This window comes from Quercus lobata, chromosome 4, assembly GCF_001633185.2.
Source record: "Quercus lobata isolate SW786 chromosome 4, ValleyOak3.0 Primary Assembly, whole genome shotgun sequence".
Classification (NCBI taxonomy): Eukaryota; Viridiplantae; Streptophyta; class Magnoliopsida; order Fagales; family Fagaceae; genus Quercus; species Quercus lobata.
Window position 1 is genome coordinate 35,764,822 of NC_044907.1, and position 15,300 is coordinate 35,780,121.

A 15,300-nucleotide genomic window follows, 5' to 3' on the forward strand; every position below is an offset into this window, starting at 1 on the left:
AAATAATTATTCAGATCAATCGTGTTGGCAAGCTATTAAAAGAAATCATTAGAAAAGAATCTGCACACTTGTTGTTGAATGGTGCTTTGGAAATTCAGGGTCTATATACACTAGGTTCATAAACTTGTCAAGGGTTCCTTTACAAAGAGCTAAATAAATTGCATCCTCTTTGTGCATTCCAGAAATATTGATTCGAAAAACCACCATTATCCCAACAAGCTCCAATTTCATGATTCCAGCATGCAGGAACACTCGCACACACATGCACATACATACATACATACAAATTGAGTGCTCCTTGTGCATCCCAAAAGCTTTATAAAAAGCCACTTAAACAAGTTTCAACAAATTCCAGCTCGCATAAATAGAAATATAAAATACAAAGGAATGTGTATATGTATGCATTATTGTGTGTATGGAGAGAGAGAGTATGCTGATTAGATGAGAAGTGCATCAGTACAGTATAAATAGTAGTAATGAGCTGCACATGGCCAACCTGTTTACAAGACAGCAAATTTCAACTAGAACTAGGTCATATCTCTATAAACACAGCCTTAGTTCCAAAGAACTTGTAATAATATAGACTTCAGCTTCATGTTATTCAAAGTATAGGTTAGAAAAGCAAGAATCTGATGACTATAGTGAGGCAAGCCATTTTGTTGACAGAAGAGTGACACTTACAACAATGAGTTCGGAGAGTTGATTTCCATGAGTTGCATTTGCTCTTATAAAGAGAACCTGAAACCAATTAAAAAAAAAAAAAACTGAGGATTTAGAGAACACAGTAGCAAGAGCAAGAAAGAAATATGGACAGTGAAACAAAATTATCAAATTACTGAGAATGATGATAGTACACAAGTTCCCAACTATAAGGAGCAAGATCAACAATTAAACAGTTTCCTTGGATATCCTTTGCAACTTTAACATCATCATCTAGGTATACAGAATCAAAACTGCTTATGTTATAGAATTTCAATAGTTTTACTTCATGAAGGAGGGTTATTCAGAAATTCGAAAGCTAGGAATATGCTATTGATTAACTCACCCGCATGTGTTATTATGAACTGCAAACTTCAGCTATTTATTATTAAGTAAAACATGGTATTTTGTTGATCCAACAGTTGAGACAGAGAAAACATCTAGGAAAAAAAATGGCTATATGATAATGAACCTTGGGAAGGTCAACATGTAATTTCACACAAGGGCAAACCACAGTTTCAAAACCAACTTGTTCAAAGCTCAAACAATAATATATCCAAACAAACAAGCAAATATTTGACAAAAAAATTTCCGTGGATAGTGTGTGTGTGTGTGTTGGCAAGTTCATGGGAAAATTTCATAGTAAGCAGAAATACAAAATCTGCAAGTGAAAAGTTAGAAGACAGGTTTTAAAAAAAGATTATTAGAAAGAAATTACAGAAATTAAGGAAGAACAAAGTGAGGGAAAAAAAAAAAAAAAAAAAAGGCACATAACGAAAGTGGAAAATTTCAGCCCCTAAGCATTAGGCAGAATATACTAAAGGGCATTTTAAATCTTGAGAAATGAACATATCAATTTATTAAATGTAAGAAGATAGGTGCAATAGGACCAGGAGCTAGAACCCTGTTTCTCCTCTTCCAGGATGCCAAATGGAGTTCTAGATGTTTGCTTTTTTTTCTTTTTTGGTAAGTTAGACGTTTGCTATTTTGAAAGGCATCCTGTGGAGTTTGGAGAGCTATCCTGTTCCTCTCAATGTGGAGTCTAAGGAGGAGATGAATGGTCAAACTTTTGAGGTCATAATAATGGTTGGTAAAAGTGTGAGGCGCACTTAAGCGCAAAGGCCTCCAAAGCTTAGACGCAAAGAGCAAAGCACAAACAAGTGCCTGATTAAAGTAAAGCACACATTTTACCCCAAAAAAAAAAAAAAAATGTAGTAAATTTGAAAAATAATAATTAATGGACAATACAACAATCAAGTAATCAATCGATCATATAAAAATTCAATCATAGCATTTTATATAATTCTCTTGTGCTTTAAAAAATATAAACAACCCTGATATTTGATAACTGTGATCAAAATGAAGTACATGATTGTTGTTATCAAATTCCAGACTGACCCCTTGATGAGGTCTCAAATTTGGAGTAAAGTCGCCACCAATCATAGGATTTCTAGGTGTAACGCCTAATGCCTAATTTAATTTATTACCAGCTCAGGATTAAGAGCATGTGAGGTCTCTTATCATACATCAGGCAATAAAGTATATAGGTTCAAGGGTTCGTTTATACGTGGAGAAGGTGTTAAATACCCCAAGACATCCATTTAGTAATAGTTATCATATTTTAATTATCCCTTGATTTTAATGATTCATATACAATTTTATTAATTAAATAATAAATCAAGCATGCTAAAAGAAACAAACGATGGGATTGATTGCCCTACAATATCATTCTTCTATCATGCCCTCATATCTATATCTGGATTGTGACGGACTCCAAGGTTTAGAGGGTCCAAGGCCTACCCTTTATATTAGTTTCTCAAGAACAATTAGATGGAAACCTCATAGGTGTGTGGTATACAATTGGGTTAACTCCAATCTTGGTGGGAAGGGCACTCCAACTCCGTGTTACATGCTCAACTGAGTTCAAGTGCTTTTCAGGACTTCCTTACCAAATCTAATCTGTTATGTCCTAGGGATTTTTCTTGAAACTCCTAAAGGTTTTTGGAACTCATTTAAGACTCCTTTGTAGTGATTAAGAGCTGTTGTGGTTTCTTTGTGGAAGTTCTCAATGAATGAAACGAAGAGGGAATGGGGTATATAGGCTTCCAAGACCTTGGTGGCTGCACCTACAATGTATGCTTGGCCACCATTTTCCATATTTGCATGATCAACCTAAATTTTGGTTATTTAGACTTTCTTCCACATTTTTGGTGTCACTCTATGTGCAACAAGCTCCTTATTTTTCACATGTTCTTGCTCTTTATGCCAAGAAGGGAGATATATCCTTGGCTAGTGAGCTGGTGAGCATTGTTGGCCATGCATATGGTGTACCATTTATTCTTTGGGCTTTACTTTGAGCTGAGAAGAGTTGAAAGGTCAATAGAACTTACGTGGCCACACATATGGTATATGTTCTGGCACCAATTTTATTTTTGGGTTGGGTTAGGATTGGTTTGGGTTTTAAAGGCCCAAATGGGTGAATATACAGTGTATGTTCAGCCATTAATATTTATTTTTGGGGCAAATTTGGCTTAGTTTAGACTTGGGTTCTTGTTTGGGTCCAAAGAGTGTCAAGTGGCCACACATACAGTGTATGCTCGGCCACTAAGACTGCCAAAATAGGGTATCAACAATAGTTGAATCAAAATATACCCAAAAGGCAAATATCAAAAAGCACTAGAATGGTAAGTAGTGACTTTTATGCCTAACATAAGCAATGCAATGCAATTCTAAAGTATATAATCATCAACCTCATTAAACATAGGACAATCATCATTGTCACCACAAGATTTGTAACCCTCATCATCTTCCTCATCTAGATCATCTTTGAGTTTTGGGACAAACTACCAAGACCAAGACAAAAAAAAGATGGGGGTCTGGGTTTTGAGAGACAAACTACAAAGACCAAGAAATGAAAAGGGGGTTATGGGTTTCAGGACAAAGTGGAAAGAGCATGAGGAAAAAAAAATGGAGTCATTAGGTCAATCAGAGGAGAGAGAGAGAGAGAGAGAGAGAGAGAGACACTAAGGCAGAAAGTGAAAAGTGAAAAGTGAAAAACATATATATATATATATATAGAGAGAGAGAGAGAGAGAGAGAGAGAGAGAGATGTACCTGGTAAATGGAATTGACTTTTTAGTCTTCCAATCCGGTGTTGTGAGGTGGTGAGATTGTTTGGTCCCAATATATATTTATAATGTCTTCTAAATTTAAAAATGGAAGGTTAAGGGGTGGGCTCATGTTTATGAAATCACACCATAAAATTTGTCTTTGTATAGAAAATCAAAACTATTTATCAATAACATTAAGATCTAATAATACAATTTAATAAATGATTTATTTTAAAATTATATATATATATATAAGCTCCAAAAAAAAGTCTTCTTCGTACATATTGAAAAAGCTTCAAAAAGTGTGCCTAAGACGCAGTTTTGTAAAGATGGTTCACTTTAGCGGCAAAAAGCATTGAAGGCTTTGCAGTTTAAGAGTGCCTTTACCCTTGAGCTGAAGTTTGTTTATAAAATTCCTTTATTCAGTTCAGTTGGATGCATATCCTGTGTGACCAAACCCCAGGACCACCCACTTTACCCCATCAAAGTAGGAATGTCAGACCACCCTTATTAAAGGAAAGAATGGATTACTAGCATTCACTGAATTAAAAAACAGAAGGGAAAGAAAAGGTAGTTTAAATGACAGACATGTATGTACAGGTCCCAATAATTAATGAATGTAATCTCCAATGGAAGACAACATTCTCCCTACTGGCAAAGAAGATGAAGCTAAACAAAATTATGCAATTAGGTTAGATCTAAATTCATACAGAATCAATAGCACTCACACATCAACTGAAGACCAGTTCAAGTTATTCATTTAAACAATTGGATTTGGAATAAGTGAACTCACATTTTGTTCCCATAATGGCAACTATAACAAAACCATAACTTTTGCCCTTCATTCTTTCCAAGCATAAGGAGCACGGTCAACAACCAAATAGTCTCCCCTGATGTCCTTCACGACTCGAATCTCATCATCAAGGTACACAGTCTCAAACCTATAGAAACAACATGCCCTTGATACCACAACAATATGAAAATAAAACAAAACAGAAGAACAAACTGCCCCTATCACATTCTTCTATATCACAATACATAAAACCAGATAGTGATAAAAGCATAATCAATAACAAGCACGATAAATCGTCATAAAAGACTACATAACACCCTAAGATCAGTTAAGAGAATAGACCTCAAAATCAGCTATGTAATTCAATGTTATACAAGTTACAACTTACAAAATATGCACGTAAAAGAGAAACAAATATATATATATATATATATATAAACCACAAACTTTTTCACCTATAAATCTGTTACATGCAAACCATGAGGAAGTGTTAGTGTTTTGTTTGAATAAGTAATCTTTATTTGTTAGTTAGCAGAATGGGTCAAGCTTGTAGGGGAATACCGAGTCTTTAATTATTAGTTGCATTATGGGTATATTGGTCCATATTTTCAGGACAGTAAGTCATGTTTTTCAGCTTTGGAAAATGGCAATGGGATGAGGTTATGGCTGAGAACTTTTCCTACCATGACTGGCTTTGACATCCTTCTCTTAGAAGGATATGACTTGGTCCTAGGGACATAGTGGTTATGGACATTGGGGAAAATACTTTGGGATTTTTCAAAGCTAATGATGAGTCTAAAGTTGAAGGAAAGAAAGTGCTCTTGCAAGGTTGTCTGTACTGGAAGATACTAAAATTCAAGAAACAGCAAGAAACAAGAAACTTGGGGGATTGTTGCAACTCAGCAATGGGACGTCACAATCTCAACCTTGGGCAGGTTGTGTAGACTCCGAAGTAAAGAAACTAGTGGAATTTATCATATATGATGCAAGTTGAACCATAAGAGAAATTTTAGTGTTCACTCTTATTGTGAAGCTATAATAGCTTCTAATAAGGGGCGATTTCCTTGAAAGAGTAGACAGCTGTTTTGCGTAAAATTTTAGCTGCAGATAATCTTATCAAAGTAATATTATATATGTAAATTGGCGTTTTTTGTGTAAGTGTAGTAGTGAATCTATCAATTATCTATTGCCACATTGTATATGTAAATTGGCGTTTTTTGTGTAAGTGTAGTAGTGAATCTATCAATTATCTATTGCCACATTGCTCTTTTGAAAGAGATTTGTGGTCTTTTGTATTTTCTACCTTTGGCATCAGAAGAAGGTAATAGATGTCTACTTTAGCTGAAAAGAGTGGTTTGGCCAGAGACTGCACCTCCTCTTTGCCTCATGTGGACAATTTGGAATAAGAGGAATATACTGAACTTTTGAGGGTACTAAAAAGTCTTCCTTGTTTCTTAAGCTCTTTGTATGAATGGACTACTCTTACTGGCAGGATTTCTTCTGCTTCCTTGTTGACTTTACGGATCTCTTAAACTGAAGTTTGTAATTCTTTGGGGGATTCTCTCGTTTATTCCACATGTACTTGAGTTTCTTCTTTATTTGATTAAATAAATTTCTTGTACTTACACAAGAAAAAGAAAAAAAAAACAAAAAAACAGAAAAAAACAAAAAACAAAAACCAAACAAAACAAAAACAAAGCTATAGATGAACCACTAGCAAAAACAACTAGCACTAACAAAGATGAAATAAAATGTAGTAACTAGTAATGTAAATTGAAATAGAAAATAATGTAATTGAACAAGTTAAATCAGCCAAGGTTGACACCATTACAGCCGTTGCAGTAGCGTAACTGAGTTTGAATCAAAATTTAATAGTAATTTGATGTTTTCAAAATTGTTAATTTTATAAACATCATGGCTTAATGAGATACAACTTCCTATCTAGACTTCCAAATTTAAAATGTCATATCAGACATCAAAGAAAAATAAAATATGATAATACGCAGGAACACAAGGTTATCACGTGCATGTGAGGTATAAAACACAATTTGCATCTAACCACGGCAATTTAGAAGATTCAACGAAAATCAAAATAATTTCATTATCAGTATCTTTTTTTTGTTTATATCTCTATGTTCTTCAATAAAAAAATTTCCATTATACCTAATTGGTTCTTTTCTTCTTTTTGATTATATCCCTAACCGATTCTTATGCAGTTTTATCAATAGACAAAAGCAATTATTAATTTTTATTAGTTAGTTATGCACCCAGTGGATTTTGAACCCACGACCTCAGCTGATTAGCAAAAACAGAAACAATTACACTACAAGTATATCATTAGCAAAAGCACCCAAGAGATCAAAAAGTGAGGACTCACCAGCCTTGCCCAAATGGCGGCAACGGAAATTCCCAATTCTCCCCACGTAAAACCGCACTCGTAAATCTGACACAATCATCATTTTAGGGATATGTTATCAAATCAAATCTTTATACTATACTTGTGATTTTTCTTTTATAAGTAATTCCACATGCAATTGGTAGTCTTGAACTTAAGAGCTCATTGTCAACCTGAAATGGAATTGGACAAAATATTCCTCCAACCCGGTTTGGAGTTATCTCCTCCAACCCATTACGTAGTGATTCATAAAACCATACACGTGTGCTATTTAAACACATCACATGACTCATTAAATAAATCACGCGATGTAGTTGGTTGTAAGAATTTCTCTGCAGACCAGTTTGGGACTAAAACTTTTCCAATGGAATTCCAAGTACGTGGATTTTGGATTTACTTCATAAATTACAAGTAAAACTGTAAATTCATTAGAACAAAGTTTAGCTACAAAATTAGTTGTAGCCTTAATCTACAACTTTATTCAATAAAATAAAAATTACTACATATTTTAAAAATCTAACCATTGAATTATATGTTCTTTACGCTCTTAATACACATGTGAAATTTTACGTTAATCGGATATTATTTACTATGTGATCTATAAACTTATATTCTATGTATAATTTTAATCTCCACAAGCTTGCAATTTAAACAATTTAATTTATTTATAGTTATTGATCTTAGCACAGAGAATATAAGGAGAAGAAAGTAAGGTTGTAGCGTAAAAATTGACCTCTAGTAAAAAAATATTAAGGAAGGCTACAACCAATTTTCCACTTCCAATTTTAAAGAATTGAGATTAATTGTCATTTTCTGAGAAAATCTTTTTCCAGTAAAACATTTTCCGTCGAAACAAACGAACGAACATACCTAAAATTCACTCTCTGAGGCGAAGCGATTTCGATGACGGAGCGAACGAAGAAAACGCCGTGGGGAGGGAAAGTAATGACATTGTTGAGAGTCTTGTTCTCGACGTCTATGACCTGCAAAACGTCACCGGCGGCAGTACCGAACAAGCGCACATTCTCGACGATGAAGAGCTGCTCCTTCTCGGTGGTCCAGAGCATCCGCCACGTGGCGGAGAGGGAGCCGCCGGTGGTGACTGTATCGCGGCCGAGCACGGCCAAGGCGTCGATGGCTTCGACGATGGAAGCTCGTTTGGGAGGGTCTAGCTGGGTCTTGAGGCCGCGGTCTTGGTCGGAGATGAGGGAGAGGAGGTGGCGCTTGGCGGATTGGGATTGGGCTGTGAGGGAGGAGGAGGAGGAGGAGCAGGTGGTGATTTTAGTGTGGCGGTGTTTGGGAGAGTTTGGGTTTGAGTTTTGGGGTTTGGAGGGAATGGGAAGGAGGAGACATGTAGCCATGGTGAGAAGTGTGAAGGAAGTAGCTCTTTCATTGTGGATGAGTGGATGGATGGGTGCTTTTTTTGTGAACTGGAAAAATTGGCGGTTCAAACTTATAAAGGTAGGCCCAGGCAGAGGATTAAGGATAGAGTCATGGAGCTGTGTTTTTAAACAGTTATTTGAAAAATAAATTATTATGAGGGTGTTTGCCTGGTTTAAGTAAAACTCTAGCTTAAATCACAACTTACCTATAAGTGGTTTGATTGGTCGAAATTTAAATTATCTACCCATAATTTAAAATTTAAATTGCTTACCTGTGGTTTGAAATCTCATAATACAAGTGTTCTACTTGATTGTTATTCATCTTATTTGATCTTGTATTTTTATGTTTTTTGTGTTTTTAGAAGAGGAAGACATAAAAGTGAAGCAAAACTATATATTTAATCTTGTTTTTAATAGAAGTGAGTTATGGAACTCTAACTGAGCTAATCTTAGGTGGATAAAGTGTCAAATTTCAAATTATCAAATGTAGGTAACTTAAATTTCGGTCAAACCACAAGAAAGTAAGTTGTAATTTTCTCAAATTATTAAAATGGTGTTTGCATGTTTGGTTTATCTAAAACTTTAACTCAAAACTCAATTTCCATCACTCAAAATTCGTGAATTCCATCTAAAAAATCATTGTTTAGCTCAGTTTTTGTTTTCAATTTCCAAAACTTCACTCAAAAAAATGAGTAAAGGTTATGGAAATTAAGAACAAGTTTAGAAGTTTTTAAGTTTAGGAAATTGAGATGTTGTAGCATTATTGTAAATATTTGCACTTGTGTGGCACTTGCGATCATGACTCGTAAAGTTGTACAGAATCCAAACTGCTAAAAAATTTAGAATTTAGCATCCAAAAAAATGTTTTATTTACTTTAACACACAATTTCACAACTCGCCTTATATTTCATCTATTATTTTTTACATCACATTCAAATACTATTCATTTATTGTGTCTTTCTCTCTTCTTTTCTATTTCACATCACATCCTAACATTATTCTCTCAAACCCATGATCATCGCAATTGAGAGCAAAGAGGAAAACTAAGAGAGAGAGAGAGAGAGAGAGAGATTATAAACTCAAGTAAACATTTGAGATACAATAACTGCTAACTTCTACTAGTAGCATTTTACAATAGCTCAATATTAAGTTCTTTTAAGTTTAGCATATGGAATGTAGGGTATTTTTTTGATGTTTGGGGTACTAAAATAGCATTTTGGCTGTTTTATAACCTCCAATGCTAATGCTCTACATGTAAGATAAAATTTAGAGTGCAACAAAAACAAAACAAACAAACATAAACATTCCTTTAGCCATAATTGTTTAAGTGTTTAGAGAAAAAGAAGACTCACTATATGATAGTGTATCCATAAAAGGTGTATTCTAATCTATGGCATTTACCTTACATATTTTCTTTTGATAGAGACGGGCTATATATATAGGCTAGATTAGGGATCATTTTAAATTAAGATTTGTTCCATAACCCTCCTTCCGTCAAGAAGTTTAAAACTTATAACTTCAAAGGTGTTTATTAACCAAAGGGGCTATACCAACTGAAGATTACTTAGAAATTGTTATTCACCAAAATGTTTTTCACAAATAAAATCCTTAAGACGTAAGCTTTCATTTATTACTTAAATGTGGGCCACATAAAGCCTTTTTAAAATCTTACATTCTCCCACTTGGCTCACATGACATTTAAATTGATGATTCCTTGGATTTCAGTGGGTTGACAAGACTCGAGCGATGATCTTTGGGCTATCTCCTGTAATACAAAGTGCACTGAATCAGAAGGGACCGGTGGGGACCGGCCAAAAATCCTCCGATGATGAAGTTAGTTACTTTTGAACTCTCTGTAAGGAAGAAGTATTCTCTCAAAATGAAAATGTCTGAATCCCCTTACCCTTCATCGAAGAAGCCTTATATAGTGTGTGTGGAACGGTTATCTGTTTGGTAACCGTTCCCAATGTCGAGGAGTCCGGAGAATTGGGGGTAACTTCCATAACCGCTGTGGAAGTTACCTGGGTTGGACGGGCCGGTGAACTCGTCCATCCTTAGTAAAGATGGACGAGACTTCCACAATGAGCTCGTCCATCTTTAGTGAAAGATGGACGAGACCATCTTGGCTTGCCCTACGTAAATGTAGATTCCATGAGGTATTCCTCGTCCATATATGGACGAGGTTCGCCAGAACGCTTGGAACTTTCTCTTCGCCTACCGTAGCTTCTTTCGTTGGACGAGACATATGGACGAGTTATGGACTTGGATGATTTGTGACACCATCAGTTGCCCCCTCGTCCATGTGAGTCGTCCAAAGGGTTGGACGTCCTTTGGACGTATATAAAATTGGTTAATAATTACTGCACCACGTGTCATTTTTTTATTGGCGACTGATTCCGTCGATTTATTTTTCCGAGGTAGATGCCACGTGTCGCTTTCGTATTGGTTGGGTCGTTTCGAATACCTAGGTCAGCATCCTATAAATAGTGGAATGCCTCCCTTAACCCTCCTCATTCCAGAGATTTTCTTCCTTGACATCCATCGTCTAGAGCCTCGTCTAGGAGTTCCTCTGCGTCTAGAGTCTTCTTCCGTCTAGAGCCAGGTACTCTTCTTCTCCTCGTCTTTAGGTTCTAAGTTTCTTGTTAGAGATGTCTATTGCTTCCTCGTCTACTGATAGCCTTAATAAGGCTATAGACGAGTACTATGAGGATACTAGTGATAGGTCTAGTTCTAGCAGTGCTAGTGATGATAGTGGAGGAAGCACGGACGAGAATTACTCTTCTGGGGCCCCTGGGTTCCCTATTGAGGTCGTCCAAGAATAGCTTAGGAGAGCTTCTGGCTCTCAAGCTGGTTCTCCGTCCAATCCTACAGACGAGGTAGAAACTATCTTTAGTTGCGCTGTAGGCGTCCATTCTAAAACGGACGAACAAAGGTTAAGTAGTCTTAAATCCTAGTATCAAATCCTAGATGAGTTTAACCCTAGGCTGCCCGTCCGTGGAGAGTGGTGTTGTGAACCCCGTTTTGGAATAGGCGTCTATGAATCTTACTTCCTAGGTGGCCTTAGGTTTCCTTTAAATGCCTTCGCTAGAGAGTTATTAGTCAAGTTAGGTTTAGGTGTTTGTCAATTCAATCCTAATGCATGGAGATTAGTTATCTCCATGCAAATTTTGTGGAGGGAAGTTTTTGGTGGAGACCGTCCTCTTACAGTGGACGAGTTCCTCTATTGTTATAAACCTTCTGCCATAAGTCAATCTAAGGGTTTTTATCAGTTTACTGCTAGGGGGAATGATTGTAAGTTGATTAAGTCCCTAGCTTCGTCTGATAGGAAGTGGAAGACGAAGTTCATTTTTGTTTCAGGCTTCTGGGCAGGGAACCCTATGGACGTTGGCAGGGATCCCTTTCCCCCTTACACTGGGGACCTAGGGAACCTTCGTCCAGAAGGTACGTCCCTTCCCCTTGTTTATTTTTATTCTTTCTTCTATTTGGTACATTTACAATTTCTAACCTTTGTTTGTTCATTGTGTTGTAGCTGCCAAACGTCCGTCCTTGAGCAAATTTCACCATGACCGCGTCCACAGGGCTCGTCTTCATACAGACAGGAGCTTTCGTTCTCTTGTCACTCTTAGACGTCTAGCCAAGTGGGGTTTAGGTCCTGAGCCTTCAGACGAAGCTATCGCCCACGAAGTTACTGTGCGAAAAAGTAAGTTTTTAGCTAAACCTCTTTTTCTTTTTCTTTTTTATGCATTCATTCCTGATTTGTTCATCTCGTCTTAGGAATGTCAACAATGAAAGAAAACAAAAGGAAGGAAATTGTAGGAGAGGGGAAACGTCCTGAGGGTCAGGCCCAGGATCATCCTGAGGGTCAGACACGTCCAACGGCTGGGGACAAAAGGAAGTTCTTGCCAAAGAACATCGACTTGGAAGGGCTCCCCAGTCGTCGAGACAAAAGAGTTAAGCAGGGCTCGTCCAAGGTGGTCAAGTCCAAACCTCCTCAGTCTCAACTTGCCATCCAGATAGTCGATGTTGACTCGTCCACTCCAGTTGAGTCCACTCCATCCAAGACTCCGCCCAGAACTCCTTTGGCAAAGTCTACCACGCCTGGCTCGTCCCAGCCTTCTACGAACATCGTTGAGAACGAAGATCTGGCTTAGGAACGTTTCTAGATAGCCGTCCAGGACGAGGATATAAACATGTGCTATAACATGGGCTTGAAGGAATTTGAGCATTCAGGCGTCCATGACCTCTTTAAGGTATGTCAATATTTCTCGTCCTTGTTCAGTTAGCAACTTTTCCTCACTTAATCATTCTATGTTGTTTTGTCTATCCACAGGCCATGTCAAAGTTTATAGCAGCGTCTAGACAAGCAACGGGGCTGGACAAGACGAGAGTCTTGCTGGAGACAAGGATTTAGCAGGTGAATGCTGACTGTAAAAAATGGGCTGGGGCTGCTGAAAAAGCTAAGGACGAGGTCAAAGAGCGTAACAAGCTGATTGAGGAGCTAAGGACTGATGCATTGGAGAAGGATACGCACATTGATCACTTGCAAAAGATGAACGATGAATTGAATGCTTGTCTCTCCAAGTCAAAAGAGGACGCTGTGGCTGAGTTCAAGTCGTCCAAAGCGTATACAGACACTTTGGATCGCAATTATGCAGCTGGTTTTGAAGATTTTAGAATGGACACTATTGAGAACTTCCCTGAAGTTGACTTTAGCGCAATCAAGCTTAACCTTGCTGCTGCCACAAGCTCTCTTCTCCAGACCGGCTCTGATGACTTCAACGTGGAAGACAACGCCAGTACTCAGCCTCCTCAGGACGAGCCTGCTGTGAATGCTCCCCCTTCTTAGGACGAGACTTTTAACCTTAGTGGCCTTTGTTTTCCTTTTTTGCTTGGTTTTATATTTGGTCCTTTGTTTTTGGACCTTCTTTATGTAACAAGAATACATTATACTCGTCCATGGTTTTAGGACGGGTCTTTTAAGTAAACTATTTCTGCTTTTCAAACTAATCAAGGGTTTTTGGACGTAGGATGTCCACCCTTTGAATGAAGTTTTATTTTCTTTGCATGGACAAGTGATTTCATTTTCTTTGCATGGACGAATGCTGCTAAACTATTTTAACTCTAGCTTTAGCTCGTCCATGTTGAGAATACATATTTTTCATGTAGTCTAACTCGTTTTAGCAGGTAGTATTTTTAATTAGCTTGATTCGTCTTAAGACTTGCAAACTAATTTTACATACCATCTTACTTATTTTGCCCAATTTTTTCTCTCGTCCAGAGTTTGGATTGTTTCAGTTGGCTCTGCCTCGTCCATGAGTTGGACGAGTGTGGAGGTGGCTTTTTCCTTACTTTATTCAAGAAAATTTAGACGTTACATCTCTGCGTCCAGAGATTTTGTTCGTCTTGGATCTTTAAACCCTCTTAAGGATTGACTTGGACGACAATATCATGGAGAATTCACGCAACATTTTGTACATAACATAAATATTGTTTACAGACAAGGCACATGCACACTGATGCCTTTTTATTTAATAAATACATACTTCATGACTTCGTCCATAACCATAACACAACTATAATAAGTAATAAGAAAGTAGTTTCAAACTTCACACACAAGCAACACCAAACATAGTAGTATCAAACACAAACAGCATCATACATAGCAGTACGTTAGTAGACAGATAAGACCCAGTCTCGTCCATAGGTTCACTTTTACTGGTAATACCTCCTCAGGTGCTCCACATTCCAAGGATGTTCTAACTTTCTCCCGTCCAGGGCCTCCAGGTAGTAGGATCCTTGCCTTTTGCAGTTGATAACTTTATAGAGTCCTTCCCAGTTTGGGCCTAACTTCCCATGTGTTGGGTTATTGGTTGACAAAGAGACCTTTCTCAGGACGAGATCTCCTATATTAAAACGCCTAGGCTTCACCATCGCATCATACTACCTAGCCATGAGGTTCTTATACTTTGCTGCCCTGTGTTCTGCGTTTGCCCTTACCTCGTCTATTAGATCGAGGTTCAGACGAAGCTAGTCCTCATTATCCTTGTCTTGATACATCATCACCCTGTGATTAGCCATATGTACCTCTGCAGGTATGACTGCATCGCTTCCATAGGCTAACTTGAAAGGAGTTTTCCCTGTAGGGGTCCTCACTGTGGTCCTGTATGCCCATAAAACTCCTGGTAATTCATCTGGCCATACTCCCTTTGCCCCCTCAAGCGGAGTCTTGATGATTTTCAACAGGGATCGGTTTGCAACTTCAGCTTGGCCGTTGGCTTGGGGGTGTGTAGGCGAGGAGTAATGGTTCTGAATTCCAAAGTGTAAGCAAAAGTCCTTGAAGAGTGCATTGTCAAATTGTCGTCCGTTGTCAGACACCAATACCTTCGGCACTCCAAATCTGCATACAATGTTCTTCCACATGAAATTTTTCACATTCTGTTGTATGATATTCGCCAACGGTTCTACTTCCACCCATTTGGTGAAATAATCGATGCCCACCACTAAAAACTTCATCTGCCTTATTCCCAAAGGGAAGGGACCCAAAATGTCCAGTCCCCATTGTGTGAAGGGCCACGGTGCCACCATTGGGGTGAGGTATTCCGATGGTTGCCTGGGGACGTTGCTAAATCGCTAGCACTGGTCGCAGACCTTAACGTATGCTTTAGCATCAGCTTGCATGTTTGGCCAGTAATACCCTGCACGGACGACCTTGTGGACAAGTAATCTGGCTCCTGAGTGATTGCCACATGCCCCTTCATGAACCTCTCTCAGTACGTAGTTTGTTTTGTCCAGAGCTAAGCATCTAAGGTAAGGTTGAGAGAAACCTCTCTTGTATAGCACTTCATTCATAAGGACGTATCTAGCTAATCTCACCCTCACCTTCCTGGCCTCGTCCTTCTCTTCTGGTAGTCGTCCGTCTTT

General features: G+C 37.9%; 1 protein-coding gene across 2 annotated transcripts; it reads right to left on the reverse strand.

Annotated features, from left to right (window-relative positions):
- Window positions 1–305: 305 nt before the first annotated feature.
- Window positions 306–8,419, reverse strand: LOC115986877 (probable plastid-lipid-associated protein 11, chloroplastic). Of its 2 annotated transcripts, XR_004090922.1 has the most exons (5): window positions 7,868–8,419; window positions 6,980–7,045; window positions 4,603–4,750; window positions 682–738; window positions 306–496 (listed from the first exon to the last, which is right to left on the reverse strand). XR_004090922.1 is itself a non-coding variant. In XM_031110235.1 (4 exons), exons 1-3 carry the CDS (start codon window positions 8,356–8,358, stop codon window positions 4,651–4,653), a joined length of 657 nt encoding a protein of 218 aa, XP_030966095.1. In that variant the 5' UTR covers window positions 8,359–8,419; the 3' UTR covers window positions 306–738; window positions 4,603–4,650. The 2 variants fall into 2 exon arrangements, 1 of the variants encoding a protein (XP_030966095.1); XM_031110235.1 differs by having other exon boundaries at window positions 306–738.
- Window positions 8,420–15,300: the final 6,881 nt, after the last annotated feature.